The sequence below is a fragment of the Leuciscus leuciscus genome (genome assembly GCF_965113295.1).
Source record: "Leuciscus leuciscus genome assembly, chromosome: 4".
Taxonomy (NCBI): Eukaryota; Metazoa; Chordata; class Actinopteri; order Cypriniformes; family Leuciscidae; genus Leuciscus; species Leuciscus leuciscus.
Genome location: NC_138728.1, coordinates 28821398 through 28849082, shown reverse-complemented (window position 1 = coordinate 28849082; position 27685 = coordinate 28821398). Strand labels below are relative to the sequence as shown.

Genomic DNA, 27685 nt, shown 5'->3' with positions numbered 1-27685 from the left:
ATTTGTCTGTGGATTGAATGTTTTGAAACTCATATGGTAGTTACATAGCCCCTAGACCTCTGTTATCATGAAAAAAGCCAGGAAATTTCAGTTTTGACAATATGGGACCTTTAGCCAATTTTGGGCATGTCAGGATTCACTGTATTTTCCCATCCGCTGTTTGAAGAGGTCACAAAACAGGCAGCAAATGAGACGGGGTCAAATGGGGACAACCTATACTTCTGCCCAGGCATTATCGACTTTATAATCATTATTTTGACATTATTGAAAAGGTGAAGATAATCGTGTCTGAAACCTGCAATAGTTTTTTTATTGGTTAAAATCAATGGAGAATATCTCTTTTTTACATATAAAGGCTGCACTAAGAAAAATAGAGAAATTAAAATGCATCTCTCAAGAAACCAATAAAAATTAAAGACAAGAATTTAAAGAAAACTTTTTCAAAAGACCAAATTAAGGCCACAAAAGGGATGAACTGGAGCAATGACACAATTAAGAAGGCATTAAAATTTGCTTTGCAGTTCAACCCTACAGGAATTGCAGATTCCCTTGCCAGCAATCAGAACCCTGCAAAGAAGGATGGAATGTGTTAAATGAGCCTGGTGTGTTGACAGAGGTCTTTGCCAATCCATCTACCTTCGGTTTTAAGAAATCAGACCTTGAAAGTGCAGTCCTTGGATGAAATGACAATAACTCCAAGTGTGGAGCTGCACATGGTCACAGGCAAACTGTATGGTGATGTCACTTTGGCAGGTCAAGCAGGAGTAGCAACACATGCTTGTGTGTTTATGTTGGCTGGAAACACAACATGGTGGAAACATGTAGTGGCATATCATTATAGTGGCAATTCTACCAATGGAGCAGAGTACAGGCCAATGACCAAAATAATACAGAGGGCAGCATTCATAGGGCTACATGTGCAAATCCTTTGGGGTCGACCACATCAAAACATTTACTTTTACATTTATGCATTTGGCAGACGCTTTTATCCAAAGCGACTTACATTGCATTATCCTATACATAGGTATGTGCAATCCCCTGGGATCGAACCCACAACCTTGCGTTGTTAACGCAATGCTCTTACCACTGAGCTACAGGAAAATATCTGTGCCACATCCAGCCACAATCTCTATTTCTCTATTTCATGCCTGATGTCCCACATCTGGTATAAAGTGCCCTTGTCCGTGGACAGGTGTTCAGAATTGAAAAGACCATCAAATGAAAAGGCCATCATCTTCCTACAGGATATCGTCCATCTGTTCCATGGGATGAAGATTGGTCATCAGGGAGGTTGGAAGCCTGTTCAAACTGGGGTGATAATGGCAACAAAATAAATTTTGGCCATTCAGGAGGAGATGCTGACACGAGGACACAGGTTTGTGTTAACCTCAAGGTTTAAAACAAGACAGCCTTGAAAATACATTCAGTTGTGAGGTCTAAAAATCCCATACCAGCTCCAGTGGATTTCCATCATGCACTGAGAATTAAATCTGTAGGGCAGTTCCTCACCACCATCAGGTCTGGGAGCTACCAGGAAGACGACAGTAGCTTTTTGGCAGATTTCCTGGACACAGTGGAACAAAATGTCACTCCACCAGTCAGAGTGGAACAGCTGATGGTGGAGAACAGAACAGCACCTGACCTCACAAAAACTGAGAAATGTATTATTTTTCATCTTGCAGGCTACATTGTCCACAAAGTCGTCAGATTTGCCAGCATCTGTGGAAAATACAAAACTGTTCAATTAAAAGAGCTCAAGACAGGTGCTCTTTGTTGTCCCTCCCAAGAAGCCAATGACTTAACTCAACATGTTGAGAAACTATTTAGGACCAAGACCTCCCTCATGGAGTTCCCAAACGCAGTGGATGTCTTGGAGAAAGAAGCTCAAGTCACTCTCCAGCAGGCTTCCATCATGCTGTGGAGTACAAGAAAAAAATCACTGATTTCAGCTCATTTCACTGCTGCTCCACACAAACTCAATTGTGTGAGGTTGTGCCACTTATAACGTGCAGTTGACCGCATGATGTATAAACATTTTCCCTGATTTGTAAATAAGAATAATTTGTAAATCAGCACTTACAAAAATGTACCCTGGTTTTACCATGTACTGTACTGTAGTAAGTGTTTTGTGTGTGTGTGTGTGTGTGTGTGTGTGTGTGTGTGTGTGTGTGTGTGTGTGTGTGTGTGTGTGTGTGTGTGTGTGTGTGTGTGTGTGTGTGTGTTTTTTTTTAACTCTAAAATACTGCCTTAACAGGAATAGCTCAAAGTTGTGTGACTGGGTGCAGACCTGCTGACCTTTGGAAAACATTTATCCTAACATAAATAACATTATCCTAACGCTACATAATTTGCAAGCTAGCTTGCTTATTCACCAGGCATTTCAGTTGGTAATCTCTCCCTGCTAAGTAATGTAAAGTTATATGCTCAGTGACCATGTGTCGCAAATTGTTAACAGAATCAAATCAACTGAAGTCAGATTATTGACACGTGTGCACAAATGGCTGTCTCTTCCTAAATGCAAATATGTCTTTTCATTAAAATAGTAATTCGGAAAAATATGTGACTGCATTGTTTTCTTTACAACCAATTTATATATTGAAAATTTTGAAAATATACGAGCATGTAGTATGTCATTTACACAATCCTTAAAGATAATAAAGTCATTTTGGGCCAATACTGTGCATAAATGGAGAAGATATAGAAACTTCAAGGTGGAGGTAATGCTGTTTATAGATGTTGTTTCCACAACATGGAAGATATTAAGATATTATTGTTTTAAATATATAATAGATGTCCCGCCGGTGGGACGGTGACAGTAAATTAATTACGTGGTTTGTAAACCACTGAAAATATGTTGAAAGTACATGATGCAGGTGGGAGCATCTAGGAGATTTTACATGTCCTCCAAATCTCAATCCAGGCATAAATTATTGAAATATAAATTTGCATTCATTAAAAGGAAATTAAAACACTTAACAATACATTGGCGCACAGCAGAGCCATGTGCCTTTAGCATCACACGCCTGGACAGGACATGTCATACAAACACAGACAAGTCATCCTAAAAATAAAAAGTTTATTTGAGGTTAAACATTTAACTGTAGTATATTCAGTAAGATTAATGAAAGACATTACAGACAATTTTAAAACAACCTGTTCAACCATGTAAAAGGTATTGCGCTCTATATGCTGTAGCATTACAAAGTCAAGTGAACTCTGTGGATATGACCATACCCAAAGGTGGTGTTTGTAAAAACAGTATTTATTTAAAATATAAATATTTTGTGGCAATATACACTACTGTTCAAAAGTTTGGGGTCAGTAATTCTTTCATTCAGCAAGGATGTGTTTAATTGATCAAAAGTGACAGTGAAGATTTATATTGTTAGAAAAGATTTTTGTTCTTTCAAAATGAACAGAAATCTTCATCTGACAGTGTTCAATACTGAGGGAGTTGACAAATACTGATAGAGTTGACAAAGGTCAACCAACTGAAGGTTACAACAAGTAATTGACAAGACAACTAATTTTTAAAGTGATATTTAATTTAATAGAACAATCTTTCCGGTAGTTTGTTTTTCTCCTTTTAGCGGTACAGGGTCTCCAGTAGTTCAAAGAATACAAGAAGAGTATTTGATAGATTGAGTGTAATGGTAAGCATTATTATGAAGCAGCAACAGAAATGTTCCCAGTGTGAATCCAAAGAATCTGAAGCCTGTCTTTAAACCACGTAAATTATACATACATTTGATTTTTATTTTATTTTTTTACATGTTTGCTCTTTATGAAGTCAGTTACATCAGGGTTTGCTATTGCTGTGATCTCATGTGAGTGACAGGTTGTTAAAGAAAAAAAAGATGAGTTCAAATTAATTATTTATAACATGAACTGCTATATACCATTAAAAAAAGAATCAATTTTGGTTTCATGATGACAGTAGATGTAAAGATGCTATGTATAAAAGGCATGTAAATCCGGCCAAATATATATGTAAATAAAATCACAACATTAGAATAATTCCCCCTATGCAAAATAATAATTATGTATACCTATATACAGATTTTTGTGAGCACTTGTCAACTCCATCAGCTTACTGTGTTGTACAGTTGAGCAATTTTGTTTATTTTCTCAGTTTTAGCTGCCTTAATATAAACATCATAAATTCCAAGATAGATCCCACAACTATTTACAGAAACTATTACACTGGGATGATGAGTTGACACTTTAAACCTGTGACCACAGAGACTTCAACATTGTTTGTATAAAATATAAAGAAATATAAAACTTCCAGGACTATGGCTGCATCCGAAAACGTAGGCAGCTGACTTGTTGCCTCGCTGCCCTATCAGGCAATGACTTTGCAGGCAGCATTTGCGCACGAAGGCACCTCACGAAACTGATTTCAGACAGACTTCTGAGGCAGTGTTACGCTTTAATGATAATGATCTACAGCAAAATAGAGCAAGCTTTGGTAAAAAATAAAATAAAATAAAAAGTAAATATTACATTACATGCATGTATTTTCCAAGTATAGAACATGTATTTAAATAATACTAACAAAATTATTTAAAAATAATAGCAATGAATGTTTTGAGTATCCAGATTTCCTTTAGACGTAACTAAGTCTTTAAGTTTTTTTATTTATTTTTTAATGATTTTTTATTTAATGTTTTAACATAAAGAGGGCTTTTGTGTGTTTTGCACCCTTATCTCAAGAATCAGTGATTATTCCTGAGCTCTGGTGGATTTAGAGTTGGGGCAGAATAACAAGTAACGTGTGTATGAATGTAAGTATGTGCGTATGGAAGAGATAATTTAAAAATGATCTTAAATAAATCCTGACTGTATAACAGCACAGTAGCACAAAAAAGGACTTTTATTTTGGCGCGGCAGTATGACGTCATAAGTAGGCGCTGCGCTACTGCATAGGATGTAATACGTCTGAAGAAAGGTTTGTATTTTTAGTCATTTAAACGGTTTAAATCGATACAAACTGTTCAATCAATTTTATAATTGTTTTTACAAGAGATGTAAAGTTAATTATATATTTTTTTATGTAACATTATAATGCTTTATATATCATAACGTTATTTTTTGTAGATAAAACGCATTAGCACATGCCTATACAGGCTCCTATCAATGCGCTACCTATTTCATGAATCGCTCATTGACAAGTAGAGATTAGAGAAACAGAGCTTTTTGAAACTTAGGAGTCAACTGAAGCAAATGCTACGTATAATTCTGAATTGGGAAACAAAGATGTATCTGACGACGAGACGTGTAATGAGAACTTTTACTAACCATTTCTATTATTATTTCTTTGTAGTGTTTTAAAAAAAAAAATGTAAGGGGGCCATTTAAGGCCATTAACTCACTCTGACTGACTCTCTTACCAGTGAACTGAACTACTGAACAAGAGCTGATTGATTTAGAGATTTAGATTGATCACAGAGATTTAGTTTGGATTTATTTTCTTTCTGTTAATTATTCTCATCTTTAACATGACGTTATGTCTAAACACACAGAAAAACTGGTGAAGCAACTGAGATACACTGTTATTAAGATGGCGTTTATTAAAGAAGAGAGTGAAGAAATGAAGATTGAAGAAACATTCAGTGTGAAACAAGAAGATACTGAGGAACAAACAGGTTGGTTTCATTCTCAAAGCAGAACTTTGATCCTTGTTTAAAATGGCCAGCTCTACAGAAATTAATTATATTTTTGAAGAATGTTTGAGTGTCCTTATTAAAGTGGTTTTATTTGACATGGAGCTGGTCGCCTCATGTGGACAGACATGTTGACACATAGGCATTGTTGGAAAAACACGATATTCTCAATTCATTTTTTAACCAATCAAAAAATCGATTGAGATTCAGGAACCTCTCTAATTGGTGGATCTCACATCGGTCCCGACACGTGTGTGGTGGGGGGTTGTGTTTGGGGTGTTGTGAAGGGGGTAGAAACAAATCGGTGCCTATGACCAGACACATACTAATGTTGCCTTCAAATGCACGTGAGAAGATCCTACCTAATTTAATGTATGACATAATGAATGCCCAACTAAGGTAAACAATACAGCAGAGTCCTGCACGGGTCCGATTTAGTAAATCCGCACCCGCCCGTACCCGTAGTGCTAAAAACCGCATCCGTTTTCTGACAGCAGCGCTAATTAAAATCCACACCCGACCCGACCCGCATAAAATAGAACCGACCACCCGACCTGCAACCAAAATAAAATCAGTTTAGACTATCACATTATAGACACACTTACAAAAATTTTTATTGCCAGGTCATACAGAAGTTATTACACGACCATTAACACAAGGACAACTTCAGCCGAAGCTGTCAAAAGGCCGGTACATGAAGAACATGGCTAACGTTACCAAAAAACTGAGTAGCCTTATAACATTTTACCAGTCGAACAGACACGGCTACAACACTATATCTGCCATGCAATTTCGTCTAGCCTACATCTGACAATTTTGGGTTCAAACACGCCCTGCACACCACACATACTTAACTGTGTTAAATTTGAAAAATACTGTTCGATAGAACTGATTGCTTTGTTACCACAGTTATCTGTGTGCTTCCTCAGCGATGAAGTTCCACATTTGCGGCTATCCAACACAAAAATGCATGCAGCAAAGCCTTTCACAATATTGTTTTCATCAGATAACTCCAAATTTCTCCCACAAACTGGACTTAATTTTTTATGACGTATTGTCGACAACTTTACCATCTCTCCATTAGCTATTCTTTTCTTCAACTCCTCTGCATCCATCTCGACGACTGCAAGCAGATCGCGCGCGCGGTTATAATGAATTTTTAAAAGTGAAAGTAGGTATAGAGACTCCTGGGAGGGCGTGGGAACAAATAAACTTATGTGGATTTTAAATTATTTTATCAACTTGAAATACAGGCATATTTTTGTAGCTGTGTTCCTAAAAATATGCATATATTTTTACGTTTGCACGTGATTGTTTTAAACCCGTGTTTAGACCCGTGTTTAGACCCGTGTTTCCCCCGTGTCCGACCCGCACCCGTATCTGACACAGTTGGATATTTTTCACCCGTTTGAGCAAAATTTGCGGGTCACCAACCCGTGCAGGACTCTGCAATACAGCATAAACAAAACAAATATTTTGAGTAACATTAAACCCAATGCCTACTATTAAACAGAAAACATTGAAAACCATTCATTTATATTACTTAATTATGCTATCAATTATGTAAATAACATTTTCGCTTTCGTATTTACTTCCGCTCTCTCCAAAGATCCGTTTTTTTCCCCCAAAATAAAAGTCCCGATTTCTTAATGCAACTTCATATGTTAAAATTAAAGGAATTTTTTCCTATATCTTTAGTTTACTTGTATTTACATTTTAGTTCTCCTTTTTAACGTTTCAAAATTCCCTCGCCAAGATGCGGCCACTTCCTGTCTGGCTTTGACCGGTGAAACGCACACGCTTCCCCCCCCATGTTTGGGCCGTGCTCAGAGCCGTGCTCCGGGGTCTGCGGGAGAATTTGAGCCTGGCCGAGTATGGTGAGCCTTTCCCGGCTTGGCTCAGACTGAAGGAGGGCCTGGAAGTCAGAGTGACTTTGTGATTTTGGACTTAGAGAAAATCTGGAGCCTTCCCTTCACCGCACACGCTCGTTACACTTAACTCGTTTTTGGAATAAAGCCGCTATATCTCGGAAACGGAATTCCGCAACGAGTCGGCACTCGGGCTGCTAACTGCTCCCTGGGCCCTGGGACCGTCGGTTCAAGTGCACCCTTCTCTGTTGGACCCCACATCTCCGCTTCGTGGGACGGGGGCGTGGCTTGGGAGTGGTCATGGGGGGTTAACGGGACATTTGCTCACTATAGTGGGTAATTGGACAAATAGTGGGTTTGTGGGATGGGGATGTGGCTTGGGAGGGGTGTGCTCTCTTAAGGGCCTAAGTGTGCTCGTTGTACCATGGCGTTGGACTATTTTCTTTAATTTTATTTAAGTGCAAAGGAGCAAATGTGTCAAAAGAGTTAAAAGTTTCTGTCGCAATATCGAGTTCTTCTAAGCTATCTGGGATGCTGAGATGATGAAACTGATCAGGAAGATCATTAATAAAGTAATCTTTAGTGGCAGAAATGATAGGTCTAACATATTTGTAACACAGAGTCGGCTTTGCAGCCTTGGCTAAGTGAAGTTTACACGAGACTAGATAATGATCTGAGATGTCATTGCTCTGCTGCAGAATTTCAACGGCATCAACACTGATTCCATGTGATAATATTAGATCTAGAGTATGATTACGACAATGAGTAGGTCTTGACACGTGTTGTCTAACTCTAATAGATTTAAGAATGTCTTTAAATGCCAATGCCAATCCCAAGGCATCTTTATCGTTATCTACATGTATATTAAAATCACCAACAATTAGGACTTTATCTGCAGCCAGTACTAACTCTGATAGAAAGTCAGCAAATTCTTTAATAAAGTATGTTAAGCACCAACACTTCAATAGAATTATATTTGAAATTAGACGACTTAGTAATTCTGAAAATATTACTATAAATTACAGCAACACCTTCCCCTTTGCCATTCAGACGAGGTTCATGTTTATAACAGTAATCTAGGGGGGTGGACACATTTAAAGTAATGTAATCATTTGGTTTTAGCCAGGTTTCTGTCAAACACAGCACATCTAGGTTATAATCTGTAATCATATCATTAACAGTAAGTGCTTTTGAAGTAAGGGATAGAATATTCAGCAACCCAAGCTTTATAATTTGCTCATTTGTATTATATTTGTTTTTAAATGAAGACTTAGGCCTATTTTTACCCTTAGATGGGTTTGGAAGTTTTTTGTATTTCCTAATTCGGGGAACAGACATATCTCTATATGATGATATTTAGGTGAAAGAGTCTATATGTGATGGGATTTTTCTGACCTCAGTGATGTGAGACAGCTGGCAGACGATCGGTTTAGCCAGTCTGTCTGCTTCCTAACCTAAGCCCAAGTCATGTTTGAGCTCTAAGACTATGTGCCATATTACTAGAGAGAAGAGCTGCATCATCCCAGGAGGGATGAATACCATCTCTTTTCAAACAGGTCAGGTCTGCCCCAAAAACGTTTATAATTGTCTATGAATTCTACATTATTTTGCGGACTCCACTTGCACACCACTTGCACACAGCCAGCCATTGAGTGAGGACAGTCTACTAAATATCTCATCACTCTGGCAAACAGGAAGGGGGCCAGAGCAAATTACAGTGCCTGAAATCGTACTTGCGAGTTCACACACATCTTTAACGTTAATTTTAGTGATCTCCAACTGGCAGAGTCGAACATGATTAGTGCCGACGTGAATAATAATCTTAGAGAATTTACGATTAGCATTAATCAGCACTTTTACTTTGATGTCAGGCGCTATGGCTTCCGGCAAACATGTGACTATGGTGGCTGGTGTCTCTATTTTCATGTTCCGTGTAATAGAATCACCAATAACTAGGGCACATTCAACACGATTCACAGTGGGTTTTTCACTGAGTGGGGAGAACCTGTTTGATGTTGTAATCAGAATGGAATAGCAGTGTTTTGTCCCGCGACTACAGTGCCTCACCGTCACCCAATTGCCCTGCTGCACGGGCTCTACAGCCGGAACCGAACAATGTAAAGAGTTCACTAAGCTAGTCGTATCCAAAGCAGTATCTAAAGCCCTTGCACTCTTGCAATTAACCTCGATTAAAGTTTGGATAGATGTCTCTAGTTCTGAAATCTTCTCCGTCAACTTGACTATCTCCCTGCATATATCACATGTAAATCCTGTGCTGACAGAGAAGGCTATGCTATACATGTTACATGAAGTGCAAGTGATAATAAGAGAAGATGACATGATCACTTTGTTTGATGACTGATCCTACTCACCACAGTTGATTGATGAACTCATAAAAGACAGAGAGAAATAAATATTTCGCGCGAGAAAAAAAATAAAATAAAATAAAATGCGCACGGATGGCACGCTAACAGGCTAGCGAATTACTACCATGTTGTGCTAGCAATAACGATTTAGATTGAAGCTAGCAATGTCAGGTTAATGTGTGGTGTTGAGTAAGTTATATTTAGCAGTATAAACAACAAGGAATGATTGTAAATAATGATTCAAAACAGAAAGATATACAAAGCTTACAGATGCAAACCAACTCAACAGCAGCAGCAAGGCAGACAGGAGCAATCGATCATGCACCTTTCCTGATCCTGTCATGGATCGCCCAAAGTGCAACCCCGCTACATGTCGGAGCACTGCCCACAAGGCTATTGGCTCTGACAAGTATCGCATCTTTAATAGCATTAAAACAGAAGCAGACTAACTTGAGGTTGAGACAAAATATAAATATCATTGTCTTTACATTGAAAACTAATGATAATGTCCCCCATGGGAAACCTATACAAGGAGAAAAGCAGAGGACCTAATACAGAGCCATGTGGCACTCCATACTTTGTTGTAATGAGACATATTTTCATTTACACAAAGTGGTAGTGGTCAGACAGTGCACACAGAGAGCTGCTCTTCAGATAGCGCACAAACTCCGAATTGATCCCTCTTTCACGTCTCCTTGCATTTGGATGGACACACACAAAATTGTCAAAATACCCGTCTCAGCAAGTATTCTCGTAAACCCAGCCAGTTGTCTTTGGATCAGTTTAATCATTAATGTTAACTAAACAACAAAACACAGCTCTAACAAAGATTAATCTATATTAAATTTATACAGTGAACATAGTGTTATTTTAAGTTTAATTATTACATTTCTGTACCTTGTGACGGAAAAAAACCCTACAGAACCCATAATGCACTGCAACAAGTAGGAGGAGTCAGGAGTCAGTAGCCAGAAGGAAATGGAATCAGGTTATTTTAGATGCAGGTGTGTGTGCATGTGGTTGAAGGCTTTTTCCCACTACACCAAGAGCCAAAGTTGAAGCAATTTGAACTGCCTGGAGTCTTTAGACGTTTAAAATGTGCCAGAATTTAGTCAAGACTTGAGATTACTGTGTTTTAAAAGCTTTGTTGCTGCACTGCGGAAAAGTTTCAACTACAAAGGTTCCAGCGAGCTGCTCCTTTCCATAGCAGTGTTTGGAATATACAAATGCTTAATCAACAGACAGTAAGCACTGTGAAGTATGATGCCGATCATGAACCAACGAGACTGAAAGTTTTCGTGTCACAAGACTTGCGCCAGCTACACAGTGAACGAGTGTTCGGATGTTCGCGATGCCATTCGTTTATCGGCTGTGTTTTGAACTGCGTGGGGTTGGAATGCTGTGACCGTGAGTGAATTTCATCTAGTTTTGGACAGGCCTCAGATATTCTGATTGCACGTTGGACTTCAGGTAGGCCTTGAACAGTTCATCTTCACTCCGAAATGGAGCCTTAAATCACAACTGACTCTTGGAAAAGATGGGTTTAGCGGACTTTTATCCCATACTTCACACAGCACATTCACACACATCTACACAAGCCCACAAACATCAAACATCCTTCTCTTGAACGCTTTGCTTAAGGACAAAACTTTCAAATGTATTTTGTTTGATTTGCTTCCCTTATGGATTTTGAACTGAAAATGACTTGATACCTTCACAAGCATTGTGTCTGAATATTGATCGACATTGTTTAGATCTGTTTAGGTCATTTATCTTTGAAGACTCGTAAATTCTTCTATCTGTTCTGAAAGATGATTGTGATCTAATGATTGTTCATTTGATGATTATGTCATAAGAACATTTTTTGTTCTCATAATTGTTTTTGCACTTTGATATGCTTTGAATAAGCAAGATGTAGGAAAAAAGGAAACGAGTCCCCATTTTGAGTTAAATTAAAAAGAACGTTTTTCAATTGTAAAAGTGAGCTTATTTTGGTATTTGTATTGTTCTGTGAAGCGTGATTGGGGTTACAGGCCTATCTAGAATCACTACGTCACAACCTGAAATGAATATTACAGTTAGACCTTACTTTATTTGTAACTTGTTATATTGTATTTATCTATGCTTGTAATTAGTGTATTTGTTCTTATTTTTACTGAGTTGTCACTTGCCTTTATAATGTTTGAACTATTAGTTAGGCAAGTCGTTTTTGCTTTTGTCTTGGAGTACTTAAAGTGCAATAAATGGAAAGAAAAGTTTACTCAAATCCCCCATCCCCACAATTTTTTTCTTGCTGATCCTTAAAATAATCCGATCCGTGACTCAAAAACCATAATCTAATCCGAACTGTGAGTTTTGTGATTCGTTGAACCTCTACAAGATAATGTTGTGGTCTGTCGTCGAAACATCTAATAGCACTAGAAAAGAGATAAAGCTGGTAATTTGTAACTTGAATATGCACAGTTTCTCTGTTATGATGGGTCCTAAACTGACTGAAATTCTTTAATTACTGTGTTTCTGCCAAACTGAACACAGTTGAGAGGGCAATTTTCTAATATATTAGACATAAATGGCAGATTTGAGATTAAACTATACCTGACTAGTTCTTCTAAATCAAATGATTTTCTTAAATGATTTTAAGAGGGGTTTGGTTAATTGCCAGCTTGAAAGTATTTGGGACATGTCATAAAGCTAAGAGTTAACAATATTGAGAAGAGTTAGCTAAAGCCAGTGACACACTTAACGATTGTAAGGCCGATTATGAATGTAATTTGATACTTAAGATTGATCTTGCCCAAACAAGCCGAGTCAGAGACAGTTACGTTCAGTCGGTGTTTAAAATCTGCTGCAGTTGGAAACAGTGTGTTCAGTTTAGTATTAGAATGTTTCAGCTAGTTGTTAAGTGTGTCCCCTGCATTAGTGAATAGCGAATGTATATGGGATCTAGTGTACATGTTTGTTTGTTTGTTTGTTTGTTTGTTTTTTATGCTTTACATGTCTAAATGTTTTGAATTGTCGCTTTGTGCCATTAAACTGGGTTTATTTGTCTTCTCTTGTTTTGTTTTTTTCTTAGATCTGATGGCACTAAAAGAGGAGAGTCAAGAGGACACCAAAAAGGAAGTCAAAGATCTGTATGCAAAACATGATTTAATACCTGGAGAAAAATCCTTGAGTTGCTCACAGAATGAAAAGACTTTATCACGAAAAAGAGCTCAAAATACAGAAACTGGAAGTTATATCACCTGTGAACATTGTGGAAAGAGTTTCATAAAACATAAAAACCTTCAAGTTCACATGAGAATACACACAGGAGAGAAGCCATTTACTTGCCAGCAATGCGGAAAGAGTTTTGCTCAAAAAGGTAGTCTTAAATCCCACATGAGAGTTCACACTAAAGAGAGCCCTTTCACCTGCCAGCAATGTGGAAAAAGTTTCACTCAAAAAGGAAACCTGAAAGTCCATATGAGAATTCACTTTAAAGTGACCCCATTCACCTGCCAACAATGTGGAAAAAGTTTCACTCAAAAAGGAAGCCTTAAAGATCACATGAGAATTCACACTGGAGAGAACCCTTACACATGCCAACAGTGTGGGAAAAATTTTATTCGAAAAGGAAACCTAAAAGTCCATATGAGAGTTCACACTGGAGAGAGCCCTTACACCTGTCAACAGTGTGGAAAAAGTTTTTCTCAAAAAGCAAGCCTTAACTGCCACACAAGAATTCACACTGGAGAGAAGCCTTACAAATGCCCTCATTGTGAAAAGAGTTTTACTCATAAAGGAACCCTTAATAAGCACATGTCAATTCACACTGGAGAGAAGCCGTTTGTATGTGGTCAATGTGGAAAGAGTTTCAGATTTACAATAACCCTTAATTACCACATGAAGATTCACTCAAAAGATAACTGTTTTATATGTCATCAGTGTGGTAGAAGTTTCACAGACAAGAAGCACCTGAAGAATCATGTAGAAATTCACATCGGAGAGAGGCCTTTCATGTGCCATCACTGTGGAAAGACTTTCAAAAAAAATGCAAACCTTGAGATTCACACAAGAATTCACACTGGAGAGAAGCCTTATACCTGTCTTCAGTGTGGAAAGAGTTTCACAGTTAAAGGAAACCTTGACATTCACTCAAGGGTTCATACTGGAGAGAGGCCTTACAAGTGTCTTTGGTGTGAGAGTACTTTCAAATATCATAGAGACCTGAAATTGCATTTGCAAACTCATTCTAGAAAGAAATTACAAAGATCTGAATGTGACAAGAGGATTACGAAAAGGACCAATTTAAGAAATTACCTGAAATGTCATTTGAAAACTCATTCTAGAAAGAAATTACAAAGATCTGAGTGTGACAAGAGGTTTATGAAAAGGAGCAATTCAAGAAATCACCTGCTCATTCACTCTGGAGGAAGGCGATTTAATTGTGACCAGTGTAAAAAGAATTTTTTTTTTCCATCACACTTACAGATACACATGAAAAGTCACGCAGAAGTGAGACCCTATAATTGTTCTTTTTGTGGAAAGCGTTTTAAATGGCTCAGCAATTTACAATGGCACCAGAAATTATCTGTCTGTGTGAAATCAAAGCTACATTCACGCAGAAGATGAATGTGGCCCAAAATGGATTTTCTGCTCAAATGTGTGTGTGTGTGTGTATACAGTGTATGTATGTATATATATATATATGTGTGTGTGTGTGTGTGTGTGTGTGTGTGCGTGTGTGTGTGTGTGTGTGTGTGTGTGTGTGTGTGTGTGTGTTAGGGATGCACCGAAATGAACATTTTGGCCGATACCGATAATTCTTTACATTTGAAAGCCGATAACCGATATATTGGCCGATAAATCCTACATTCAAATTTTGATATACTTGGATAGCCTGAATACAAAAACAAAAGGCTCGCCATTAAAAGCCATGTCCCAAACACTTCAACATAAATCAAACATATACATTACAGTAGCCTAGTTTGAACCAGTGTACGATTCTTTAACTTTTAAAATGAATTTTACACTCCTATGGCCAACTTTCTCTATTAAAAAATGGTAACACTTTATAATAAGGTTTCATTTTGTTAGCATTAGTTAACATGAACCAACAATTAATGAACAATACTTCTACAGCATTTATTAATCTTAGTTAATGTTAAGCTCAACATTTTCTAAGACATTTTTAAGATCCAAAGTTATATCTCTTAACATTAGTTAATGCACTGTGAATTAACATGAACACAAATATTTTATTAACTAACATAAACAAAGGCTTTTGCTCTGTTAGTTCATGTTAGTTAATGCATTAACAAATGAAACCCTATTGTAAAGTGTTACCAAACATTTTTTTAATTAAAGGAACATGCCGACTTCTGCGGAGTGATTTACTCCAACTCTGAGCGAACTCTCTGCTCCTCACCAGGTGCTGCGAGCAAATCACTCCGCCCAAGTAGCAGTGCTTCGCCTTCTGAGAATATAGTTCCCAGTATGTATACGGTTAGAAGATGGCTGTGTCTCATGTAACCTTGTTATTTGTACACACTGTGACTATACAAATCACAACATGTAAATAGGAAAATGTTGGCGTTATTTTGTCACTTATTGGGAGCAGTATGCTAGCTGGAGCCGTTTACCTCCAGTCTTGGTGCTAAGCTAGGTTAGTGGTGGGTGCGTCTGACAGAGTTACGGCACGCACGGAGATGAAAAGGGTATGTATGGACTTATCTAACTCTGGGGGATATGTGACCCTGGATCACAAAACCAGTCTTAAGTCGCACGGGTATATTTGTGGCAATAGCCAACAAAACATTGTATGGGTCAAAATTATCGATTTTTCTTTTATGCCAAAAATCATCAGGATATTAAGTAAAGATCATGATCCATGAAGATATTTTGTAAATTTCCCACCTTAAATATATATAAAAAATATTTTTGTGAGTGGATGCAGCACTATCGCCAATAGAAATGGACAATTTTTTTTTAAATTTTTTTTTATTTCTTTTTATCAGAACAAGGTACATTGAAAGTATTCAGTGACATAAACACCATTAAAGGCTTTGCTTTTTCAAAATTTCATATGATGTATAAATCTCAATTTTAAAAAAAATTACCCATAAGACTGATTTTGTGGTCCAGGGTCACATATGGTGAATAAGCCAAAGTCCCAAAAAGTCAGTGTGTTCCTTTAAATTAAAATGAAATACCTAAATAATGCAAACAAGTCATTGGATAACATTGGGCTGCATATAAAGAAACAAAATGCATGTGCCATGGATAAATAAAATGGACAATGTAAGGAAATTATTTTAATCAAACCATATTGTTGATGAAAATATTACGAGAACAAGTTATTAATAATTAGTTATGCTAGTTATTAATAATAACACATTATTCTGAAGAAAAAAAAATACAACAATTCTTGAACAATACAACAAAAATATAGAACAATTCTTGTTCGCCAGTGTTTCAGCGTGACGAGCGAAAGAGAATTCACAACATTCTTTTACAGTTGTGTTCTTATTATAATGTTATGAAGCCAATGTGACAGATTTGTGTTGCACTTTACTATCTTTCTTTTCGAAGTGATTCCAATCATTCAAAACCATCACGGCGAACAGTAAATTATCTATTATCTATCGGATTTGATATATCTGCCTAATTTTCTTATCGGATCGATAACACTAACATAAAAAATGACCATTTATCGGCCGATATCGATATGTGGCCGATATATCGTGCATCCCTTGTATATGTGTATAGAGTTGTTGTTGCATTTCAGTATAATATTTGGAAATAAATAAATTGTATAAGTCTATCTACATTGAATTAAAAAATAAATCAGACCTTTTCTTTTTTGACATTTTATTTGCCTTTTGCTTTACTCATCATAACCGGGTAGGGAACTACTGCATTAGGTTAGGGATGCGCCGATCCCCATTCTTTGCAAATTCGATACTGTGCATACGATTCTTTGTTATTGTTAAGCCCAACAAAAGGCATAAATGCATTATAAAGCATTGTGAAGTTTTCGTCCACTATTTTCCAAGTCTTCTGAAGCAATTCAATAGCTTAATTTGATGTACAGATCAATATTTAAGTCATTAAATTAAAGTTCACATAAACTCCAAGATCATTCAATGTTCCAATTATTATACTTGGTTTGTAGATAAAGGTCTATGGTTTTACATTAAAAAAACGTGGCTGGAGTTTATTACTTTTTCTAAATCATGTTTCTTGCTACCGGGTGTCTGTTAGATCACAACATGGGATTAGAAAAGACAATTGATCTTCATGCACACAGTAATTGAAATATAAAACTATTAAAAGAAAAGGCTCAATAAACTGTTGCATTAGATAAAATACACTATGCATAATTATCTCTTTCCTTTGTGATTTGAACTACCCAGTGCGAAGTGATGCATGCCGTGACTCCATGCTTCTTCAAGTGCATCATTCTGTGCACGGGATTATATTGGAATCTTTCATTACATTAAAAAGCTATACTATACATTAAAAGAAATGTATTTAAATTAAAATACATTTACTTCTATACAATTTGTTCATGAATTAATTTTACAACAATACAATAGATACACAAATAGGCATATCTTAAATTATGTCAGTGCTAATGTTTTGTCTCAAGATACACACCAGTAATGGTTTTTTGGTTTTTTTTGTAGGCACGTTTATAAAAACTATTTAACTGTCCCAAATGAACTAAGGTCCAATCCTGGCTTAGGGCCCGTCCACACGGAGACGCGTTTCGCTGTATACGTATACATTTTTTATCGTATTGGCGTTTCGTCCACACGGATCCGGCGTTTTCAGAGACTGAAACCGGTATTTTTTTAAACCGGGTCCCAAGGTGGATAAATCTGAAAACGCCGCCCTTGCGTTTTCGTGTGTCCGGCCAATCCGTACATTTTGCGAAACGATGATGTCATCACACCAAGTGTCAACTAGTCAGACACCGTTAAGTCACAGCAACTACATTTATGGTTTTTCATATTGTTCAACAAAGTTCTTGATTAAAAAAGAAAAAAGAAAAAAAGAAGCTACTGCCTAATATTATTGTTGTATACAGCCATAGTATACACAGTGGCGGAGCCAGGATTTTTTCATAGGGGTGGCCAGGCAAGGGCCAGCAACCAGTCTGGGGTGGCACAGAAATCTTAATTATTTTATCATAAAAAACAATTTGATAATGTATTGGACTGTTTTAGTGCCTACACAACTGAATAAAGTTAATTTGTACTTTATTGTAAGAGATAGTAGTGAATTGGGAATCATGGAATACTGAGTGAATTTTATATTTTTTTATTATTACCCACCACCTCATATTCAAATTAATTAAATAGTAATAAAAGGGCACACACTTTAGCTAAAGTTCAACTTGCTCAGTTAGATTGGTTCTGGTTCTCAAAATCTCCAATAGCTTGTTCTACATTGTTGTATCTTCATGGATGAGATAACATGCAGATAAATACTGTAGTCCAAAGATTATTCAACCTTCAATGCGTTTTATATAATCAATGAACTCTTCAACCAATTCTGAGTTTGTCAAAAAAAAGTTTAACTTTCTATATTAGTTTTCATAATAAATAATTGCAACAGTTCTATCATACCTAAATTAAAAAGGAAAACAAAAGTTCTCTTTTGAATCCCCATGTGCAAGAATGTGAACAAGGCGGAAGTCAACAGCACATAATGTAAAATGTTATGTTTTTCATAATGTAATGTAGCCAGAATGTAAAATTAGTTATTTTATGGATTTAAAAATTATCCATTTTTGTTTGTCCTTTACAAATTAACGCAAAATGAATGCCTATCGTCTAGTACAAATGCACAGTGCTCACATTTATTTGGACATTAAAACATTACATATCAGTTTGTGCCTTATATTGTGATCTCACATAGCAGAATATTTTAATCCAGACACATGTGACGCATATATAACAAATACATGCATGCAGTTTTGACAGCTTTAATCACCTTTTTGATTCAATCAGTTAATTGACGACAACTACGGCTACAGCACGCCACATTTGCGCGTGATGTGCGTACCGCAAGCACAATACAACAGCTGTCAGCCGTATGACAGAAAAGTTAGTTAGTTTTACTGACATTTGGCCTGACAACATCTCATCTTACCGAAGATAGCCAACTGAATAAGGACAACGCCCTTTTTCTCAGCATCTGACAGAAGTGTCACAAGCTTTCACACACATCCTCTAAAATAGAAGTAGCATCAGAAAAAAAGAGAATTACGTTTGTTGTTGACTGCACACTATTCGACTTAGGCCTACTCAAAACGGTCTTGCAACCCACCAGTTGAGAAAGATTGACTCTATATTTACTATGTGCATATCACTGTCTGATGTTCTGCTGAAGCTCATTCGGCACTTGCACATTTCCGCACTCGTTTGACTTGCGCTTGGCGCTGAGGTGAAGAAGTTGGAGTGTGCGTCTGAAAAGTCTCACGTTTTTTGTGGTCTTAAAAAGACGGTTCAGCGTTTTAAAAAACGCAATTTTTGTCAATAAAAAAAGAGACAGAAACAGCAGTTGTGAGAGGGGTGGCCAAAGGGGTGGCCAAGCTTAGACCTAGCTCCGCCAGTGAGTATACAGCGCGCAAGGTTTATGCGCATGCTTTAAGTCTTCTTCTCCGTTTTTAGTGCATGTCTGTGGCAGAATTACAGCGCCACATTCTGGTCTGGCATGTATACTACATCGTTTTGAGTCGGTTTCAGTGGTTTCGTGTGTACGCAGATATTTCTTGAGACGACGCCGTGCTTACGGAATTTTTTTTTTGAACGGGGAAAAAAAATATTGGATAGGGAAAGCTCTGGCTTCGTGTGGATGTGGCCTTAATCTAAACCCTGTCTGTGAAGCCAGGCCTTACACTGTCAGGCTCAAGCAACATACACAAAATACATCACAGCTGCATGAAATGGCAATACGGCACTATATGCAGTGCAGAATCTGTTGTACCACCTCGCTAAGCAGCCTTGCTCTAACCTCAGCAACACAAAGACACTCTTTTACTTTGCCAAAGTCTATGTTGTCCTTGTACACATTGATCTGAATGAAAATGTACATGTTTAGCATAGTGTTGTCAAGTCAAGTCACCTTTACTTATATAGCGCTTTTTACAATACAGATTGTATCAAAGCAGCTTCACATTTGTGGCGCCCCCTAATTGTACAACTGAATACGCCACCCCTTGAGCTTAGCTGATTAGTGCAAGTGTCAGAGCAAGGGGAACTCTGCCCCAATAAAATGTACAAAAACAGGTTCGTAGAAAAGTATAAAAATACAATCTTTATTAGTAAATAGTTGAAGGTGTTGGTTGCCTAAAAGAAAACAAAGAAAACAAAAAATAAATCAAACAAATATATTTAACTATAAGTCACCAAGCCATCAGCATGGGAGCCAGCAGAGCGGTTTGAGAAAGCACTAAAAGAAGGCTAAGTTCTCACTACCACCCGTGAACAGAGACACAGAGCCTTTTAAGTAGTACACACTAGAGCTCAACGTATACACGCTGCAAACTCACAGCACTCTAATAAATATGGTTAAAATACATTAAGGTTCACACTACACTGCACACGTCTTGAGCAAGAGAAATAAATAAATAAAATTAAAATAAAGAACCAAAACCCACTTTCCAGTGAAGTCTCTTACACTACCCTGGCTCCGCCCACACAGAGGCTGTTTACAAAAAAAAAAAAAGAAAGACAGACAAAGGAATTGGGAATAAACAAAATACAAATAGAAAAAATAAATAAGTAAATAAACCCACTCTAGCCTGTGACACAATTCATGCACCTCACATACAATAACAGCTATTGCCAACAGGCTAGAGGAAAACAAACAACAAAAGAAAATAAAACAAATAATAACAACCTATACTATAAGCAGCACCGCACAATCAAATCACACAATATGGAGAACAGCAGCCAGCAACTCAGGTGTAGCTGTACAAATCTGTAAACACAACCACACTATTAAGAATATTTGCTTGATCATAATTCACATTCAATACAAATCACGTTTTAGATGATCTTCACACATTACATGATAAAATGGCCTCATAAACAAAGGTGGTCAGTATTGCATTGAACTATCTTCATATTCTAAGCATACAAGACAAATACACTCCTATATACATACATTAGTTAAAACAGCAAAGGGAAATTAAACATACCTGTCGTAGCATTAACAGTGAATGGGAAACACTAAATTGGATGTAGACATCCCACTGCAGTCACAGTATCCAGCCGACGCTTGTTAAACACGGAAGTAGTTTGGCATTACTTTGCCATAGTTCGCTCGCCCATTCACGGTCTCACAAGGAAACAATGTTGCACCGCGGCTCAGTCAGTGTCGGCTCATCCACTCACTATTAAAACAAATATTCGCTTGGCATACTAAACCCCAGTGAAAACGACAGACAAGGAAAACGCTTTTGAACATACCTGAACTCAAAAACAGCACCTGAATCACTGATTCACCACACCAGAGCCAGCAGTAAGTTGACCCGGTCCCGGTCTAAGGACCCCAGGGGCCCGTTCTTCGTACGTCGCTAACTCAGTTAGCTGGATTTGATTGTTGGCGATTTGGCATGATCTTGGATTGTTTGGTTCTTCAACGCTTATCCTGGACTTGCTGTCATAGCAACAGGTGCGCAATCTTAAACCTGCTCGGGAGCAGGCTTATTTCATGTAAACAGGATTAGACTGCGGCTTCATAAGCGGAGCTGAAAAAGGAAGTCCAGCGCAGCGCGATAGTGCACTTTCTGAGATATATATTTTTTCTTGTGACTCGTGAGATTGTCGTTTACATTATTAATTTTGTTGGAAACGCACATTTATTTTCGACTTCTCGGAGTCGGGCTTTAACTACAGCACAAACTGTTTGCATTGCCCTAAGATTATTTGCGGCTCTTTCCTTTACACTATTGGAGATGCGGAGAACTTGATGGAAAGTGCTGTCTGTCGTGTCATTCGGAGTTTACCTGGCGCTTTTAGGTTTAAAAAAAAGTTTTAGGTTTTTTTGTGCTATTTCCAAGCCACTAATTAAGACCCAATGTTGTAAAGCAGTTTTTTTTAAAGCAGTTTTTTTTTTAAGGCTATCATCATTTGTTATGAAGATCATGCAATCATGACCATGCCGATTACAGTATGTCACTCAGGCTTCACTAACGTGATTGGTACCATAGACTAGGCTACCATAGACTGCCATCAAGGCCTCAATGAAGGGGATTATGTGAACAGAAAGGGGGTTCACAATGTAAATGTGCAGCCCAGTTACTATTGTGATTCTTAATATTCCATATTAGTAATATTATATCAAATAAAAAAAGGCAGTTGACTAAAATCTTCCATATCACAAATGTGAAAGCAAAATGGCCAGGATCTGTGCATGACTTAAGAATTTTCAGTGATTCATATTTATGCACATTATTTGAAAGTGGTAAGAAAAGTTCCACAATTAAATATCAAGCTCACTGTATTACATACACTTATGCTGATCCTAACAGAACTGCATTTTTTCATAGGTGATTATGACATGTTCCTGCCTGCAGACAGGTGTTTTATGACCCCATTCCCTGACCCAAACCAGTTACAATGCAGCTCTAGCCAGGACAAGGGCACACAATGAAATGAACTTTGGCTAACTAAAGGGAAGATTTCAGTGTCTGATAAGTCTGAGGGTTGCACACCTGACAGGGCCTGTGACATTGTTGCATGTGCCATATTACACAACATTGCAAAAAAAAAAAAAAAAAACACTATTCATTAAATGTTTAATAAAAGACAAATATGCTTAGTTCCTTGAGTTTTATTTCAATTGTTCTTTGTAAAGAAAAGCCAGTGGTCAAGTGCCTTCAACAAGAGATATTAGACACAATGCCTCATGCAACAAATAAAAAGGAAAAGTTGGCGATAAACATGCCCACCTGTAGGCCTATGTCTCCTCTGTCTGTGCAGACTCTTCTGTAGGCCTTTCTGTAGATGTGGAATCCTGCAACTTATATTGCAGCCATAAAGCATAAAAGTATAAATGAAGTAATTTATGTAAATGTTATTTATGCACTTGCAGGTAGGCTAGTTCCTCCATATGACAGTTATCTGAGAGGGTTTATTCACTGTCCAGTGCAATGGAAACAAATGGACATTACAAAGTCTTATACTTTCTTTCCTTTGGAAAGTTAGAAATTGTCCACTTACTGCACATATTTCAGCCACCACTTTCTTGGGAACAGATCGCCTCGGTTACGACTGTAACCTCGGTTCCCTGAAGAGGGAACGAGCGTTGCGTCGAGAAATGACGCTGTGGGAACGCTTTGCGTGATGACGTCTTGAAGCACATGTAAAATCAGTCCAATGGTGTGGCGGAACGTCAGAGGCGGGTGACGTCACGTACCAGGAAACTATAAAAGGCGGCCCAAAACAGAAAACGAAAGCTTCGTAAAAGTCTGAAGTCGAGCTGACAGGCATGAAGGAGATATGGCAGGGCGACGCAACGCTCGTTCCCTCTTCAGGGAACCGAGGTTACAGTCGTAACCGAGGCGTTCCCTTTCAAGGGAACTCCCGTTGCGTCGAGAAATGACGCTGTGGGAACGTCTATACCAACGCCTCCATAGCTACAAATGTCTGTCCTGTGTGAAATCCGTAGAGCAGCACTAGGAAGACAAAACATGAGACCCTGGAGCAGAGTCTAGATCCAGAGAGTAAAACCTGACGAAAGTGTGCGGTGAGGACCAGCCTGCCGCATCACAGACGTCCTGTAATGAAACTCCTGAAATAAGGGCCTTAGAGGCCGCCATACTCCTCGTCGAGTGCGACCGGACAGCCAAAGGAGAAGGCTGCCCAGCCGCCTCATAAGCAAGTGAGATAGCCTCGACCACCCACTTGCTCATCCTTTGCTTAGACACCGGGCCCCCTTTGTTAGGGGACCCAAAGCACACAAATAATTGATCACTTTTACGCCACAAGGCAGCTCTGTGGACGTAAGCGTCTAACGCCCGCACAGGGCAAAGCAAATTATTAGCCTCCTGGTCAGCATTTTGAAAGGGAGGAGGACAGAAGGCCTGCAGAACAACAGGTCTGACCACATTAGTGGGGACCTTGGGGATATAACCCGGTCTCGGATGAAGGAACGCTTTAACCATACCCGGAGCAAACTCTAAGCATGACGGAGCCACCGACAATGCTTGAAGATCCCCTATTCTCTTGAGAGAAGAAATAGCCAGAAGGAAAAGAGCTTTCAGAGTAAGAAACTTCTCAGGAACCTCCTCAATGGGCTCAAAGGGGGCCTGGGATAAGCCTTGTAGCACAAAGGACAAATCCCAAGGTGGCACCCTAGAGCGAACTGCAGGCCTCAGCCTCCAAGTGCCACGAAGGAAACGAGATACCAAGGGGTCTTTCCCCACAGACATTCCACCCAAAGGAATGTGGTAAGCACCTATGGCCGCCACATAGACCTTTAAAGTGGACGGGGTCAGACCTGCAGTGAACCGTTCCTGCAGGAACTCCAGCACTGTACCAATTGGGCAGTGGACTGGGTCCAACCGACGGTCACTACACCAAGAAGTGAATACTCTCCACTTCAGGGCATAAAGTTTCCTCGTGGAGGGAGCTCTGGACTGTAGAATGGTCTCAACAACCTCGGTTGAGAGACCTGACTCTATGAGCTGGGCCCCCTCAGAGGCCAAGCCCACAGGTTCCACAGTTCTGGCCGAGGGTGAAATATCGAGCCCTCTGCCTGGGACAGAAGGTCCCTCCTGACGGGTAACTCCAGAGGATGCCCGTCGAGGAGGGACACAAGATCGGGAAACCATACTCTGCCCGGCCAGCGCGGGGCTATAAGAAGTAGATGGACCCGGTCCCTGCAAACTCTTTCCAGAACTCCCGGGAGCAGAGCAACTGGGGGAAAGGCGTACAGACGTAGCCTCGGCCACGTCTGTACCATAGCATCCAGTCCCAGAGGAGCTGGATGCGTGAGGGAGAACCAAAGTGGACAGTGAGACGTCTCTCGAGACGCAAACAGATCCACTTGTGCTTGGCCAAACTCCCTCCATATCAGCTCCACCACCTCGGGGTGGAGCCTCCATTCCCCGGGCCTCGGCCCCTGCCTTGACAGAGTGTCTGCTCCTATATTCTGTACCCTGGGGATGTAGGCTGCCCTGAGAGACAGCAACTTCCCCTGGGACCACAAGAGGATATGGCGTGCCAAGTTGGATAACGGGCGCGAACGCAAACCCCCTTGGTGGTTGATATAGGCGACTACCGATGTGTTGTCCGTATGTACTAACACATGGTGCCCCCTGAGATCTGTGATAAAGCTCCTCAGAGCCCGGAAGACAGCTAACATCTCTAGGCGATTGATATGCCAGGAACGATGATGGTTTTCCCACAAACCTTGAGACGAGCGACGCTCCAGGATCGCTCCCCAGCCCGTGAGGGAAGCATCCGTCGTTAGCAGTTTGCGACGACAAGGAGCTCCCAACACTGGGCCCTGGGACAGGAACCAAGGCTTCTTCCACATAACCAAGGCACGTAGGCATCGCCGCGTGACCTTGATTGTGCGAAATGGGTTGCCCCTCGGGGAAAACCCCCTGGTCCTGAGCCACCACTGCAGGGGCCTCATGTGTAGCAGTCCAAAAGGTATCACGTTGGAAGCTGCTGCCATGAGACCCAACAGTCTCTGGAACTGTTTGACAGTGAGTAGCTGGCCTAGCTTTACACTTTTCACAGCTGCAAGGATGGAATCTATCCGTGGCGGTGACAGGCGCGCCTGCATCGACACAGAATCCCAAACCACGCCTAAAAAAGTGGTCCTCTGAAGTGGAGAAAGCACACTCTTCTTGGCGTTCAGCCGTAACCCCAGCTCTTTCATGTGGGCGAGAACAACATCTCGATGTTGAACCGCCAACTGATGCGACTGAGCTAAAATCAACCAATCGTCGATGTAGTTCATGATGCGAATACCCTGGAGGCGCAGAGGCGCCAGAGCTGCATCCACGCATTTGGTGAAAGTGCGGGGTGATAAAGCCAGGCCGAATGGAAGAACTCGATATTGGTATGCTTTGCCCCCGAAAGCAAACCTCAGGAACTTCCAATGACACGGACGGATGGATATATGGAAATATGCGTCCTTGAGGTCTATCGTGACAAACCAGTCCTCGGACCTGATCTGTGGCACGATCTGCCTCAATGTTAACATTTTGAACTTGAGCTGCATGACTGACTCGTTCAGAACTCGAAGATCTAAAATGGGACGCAATCCCCCGTCCTTTTTTGGAACTATGAAGTACCGGCTGTAAAACCCGGTTTCCCTGCTGGAGGGAGGTACATATTCTATGGCCCCTTTCTCTAACAGAGTGTTCACTTCCTGTTCCATAACCAGAACCTGCTCGGGGCCCACCACTGTGGGCAGGACCCCCATAAACCGAGGTGGGCGTTTCTTGAATTGTATCTGATACCCTTTTTCCACGGTCTGCAGGACCCAACGAGAAACATTTGACAGTAGCTTCCACACTGTCAAAGATTCTACTAGAGGTACCAGCCTCTCGAGACTGGTTTCTGGATTTTGTTGCTGTTGAGTAGTCTGTTCGACGCCCTGTAACGGCGAACCGGCAGGGAACGACCGAACAGACTGCTCTAGCACCCTCCTCAGAGGGGGCGGGCATCCCGAGGCCACTACGTTTCCGGGTGGACCTTGAGATATGTGCTCGCCGGAGACCGCTGCGCCCTGTAACACCAGAGGTGGCAGGATTGGCAGAACGGTCCCCTGAGGGTACCGAAGAGAGACGGGCACCGTAAAAAGAGGTGTTAACCGCTCTGCTTCGGGGGGAACTACCCTCATTTGTCCTGGGTCCTCGGACGTCAGGACTTCTTCCCAGCAGCCTTCTTAGCAGTAATAACGGTCCTCAGATCCGTTCTACCCCTCGAAGACTGCTGGGTTTGAGCGCGCCCTCCGTGTCCCCGAGGTTTTTGTGGGGGAGCACGGGAGGAAACGCTCTGCTTCTGAGTGGCACGGTGCTCAGTGCTCTTTTTAGAGGAGTGAGGCTGCTCCCGCCCAGCAGCCTCATAGAAAGAACGGCGGGGGAGGAGTTTTTGCAATGCAGCTGCCTGTTTAGCAGCTTCCTGAGATTTAGCTACCGCACTGTTTACTGCATCGCCAAATAAACCCACAGTGGAAACCGGAGCATCTAAGAGAACGTGCTTTTCTTTCTCTTTTATATCACTCAGGTTGAGCCACAGATGCCTCTCAGTGGCCACCAGGGCTGCCATAGACCGTCCGATTGATTTAGCGGTCTCCTTGGTGGCCCTGAGAGACAAATCTGTGGCTCTGCGTAATTCAGCCACTGTATCGGGACCAATTCCCCCGCCCTCCTCTAAATCCCCCAATAATTCTGCCTGATAGGCTTGCATAATGGACATCGTATGCAGACACACTGCTGCTTGACCAGCGGCTGCATAAGATTTATGAACCAGAGATGAAGTATATTTTACTGGCTTAGAGGGAAGTGAAGGAGCTTTCAGGGAAGATGCCGTTGCTGGAGAGAGATAGCTCGCAAGCGTCTCCTCCACCTTCGGCATCTCCCCATAACCATAATCTTTATATTTCTGAATAGATGAATAGTGAGATGTTTGTGGTGCATACGAAGAGTTCAGATGCAAAAGCCTCTAAATGCCATCTGAAATTTTCTTCTAGAATGATCATTTTTATCAAGCTCGTATATTTAAGTTCAATAATTTCACTTAAACGGCAATGCAAATGACCTATTAAT

General features: G+C 39.9%; 1 protein-coding gene and 1 long non-coding RNA gene across 4 annotated transcripts in view; one reads left to right on the top strand and one right to left on the bottom strand.

Annotated features, from left to right (window-relative positions):
- The window catches only part of LOC309497706, a 403367-nt gene extending 383881 nt beyond the window's left edge, over positions 1-19486 (bottom strand). The window contains exon 1 of the long non-coding RNA XR_014205666.1: positions 17638-19486. This is a non-coding gene — a long non-coding RNA (uncharacterized lncRNA). The remainder of the gene's footprint in view (positions 1-17637) is intronic.
- Positions 4892-16728, top strand: LOC309497645 (uncharacterized protein). Of its 3 annotated transcripts, XR_014205643.1 has the most exons (4): positions 4892-4951; positions 5526-5648; positions 12974-15267; positions 15342-16728. XR_014205643.1 is itself a non-coding variant. In XM_082167939.1 (3 exons), the coding sequence occupies exons 2-3, from the start codon at positions 5564-5566 to the stop codon at positions 14509-14511; spliced, it is 1623 nt and encodes a 540-aa protein (XP_082024065.1). In that variant the 5' UTR covers positions 4892-4951; positions 5526-5563; the 3' UTR covers positions 14512-16728. The 3 variants fall into 3 exon arrangements, 2 of the variants coding, with proteins under 2 accessions (XP_082024065.1, XP_082024066.1); XM_082167939.1 differs by having other exon boundaries at positions 12974-16728; XM_082167940.1 differs by lacking the exon at positions 4892-4951 and adding an exon at positions 5082-5280 and having other exon boundaries at positions 12974-16728.
- Positions 19487-27685: the final 8199 nt, after the last annotated feature.

Coding starts and splice junctions, on each gene's coding strand:
- LOC309497645 (XM_082167939.1), top strand. CDS start 5,564: ATGGCGTTTATTAAAGAAGAGAGTGAAGAAATGAAGATTGAAGAAACA. Junction 5,649..12,973: donor AGATACTGAGGAACAAACAG/GTTGGTTTCATT, acceptor TTTTTTTCTTAG/ATCTGATGGCACTAAAAGAG.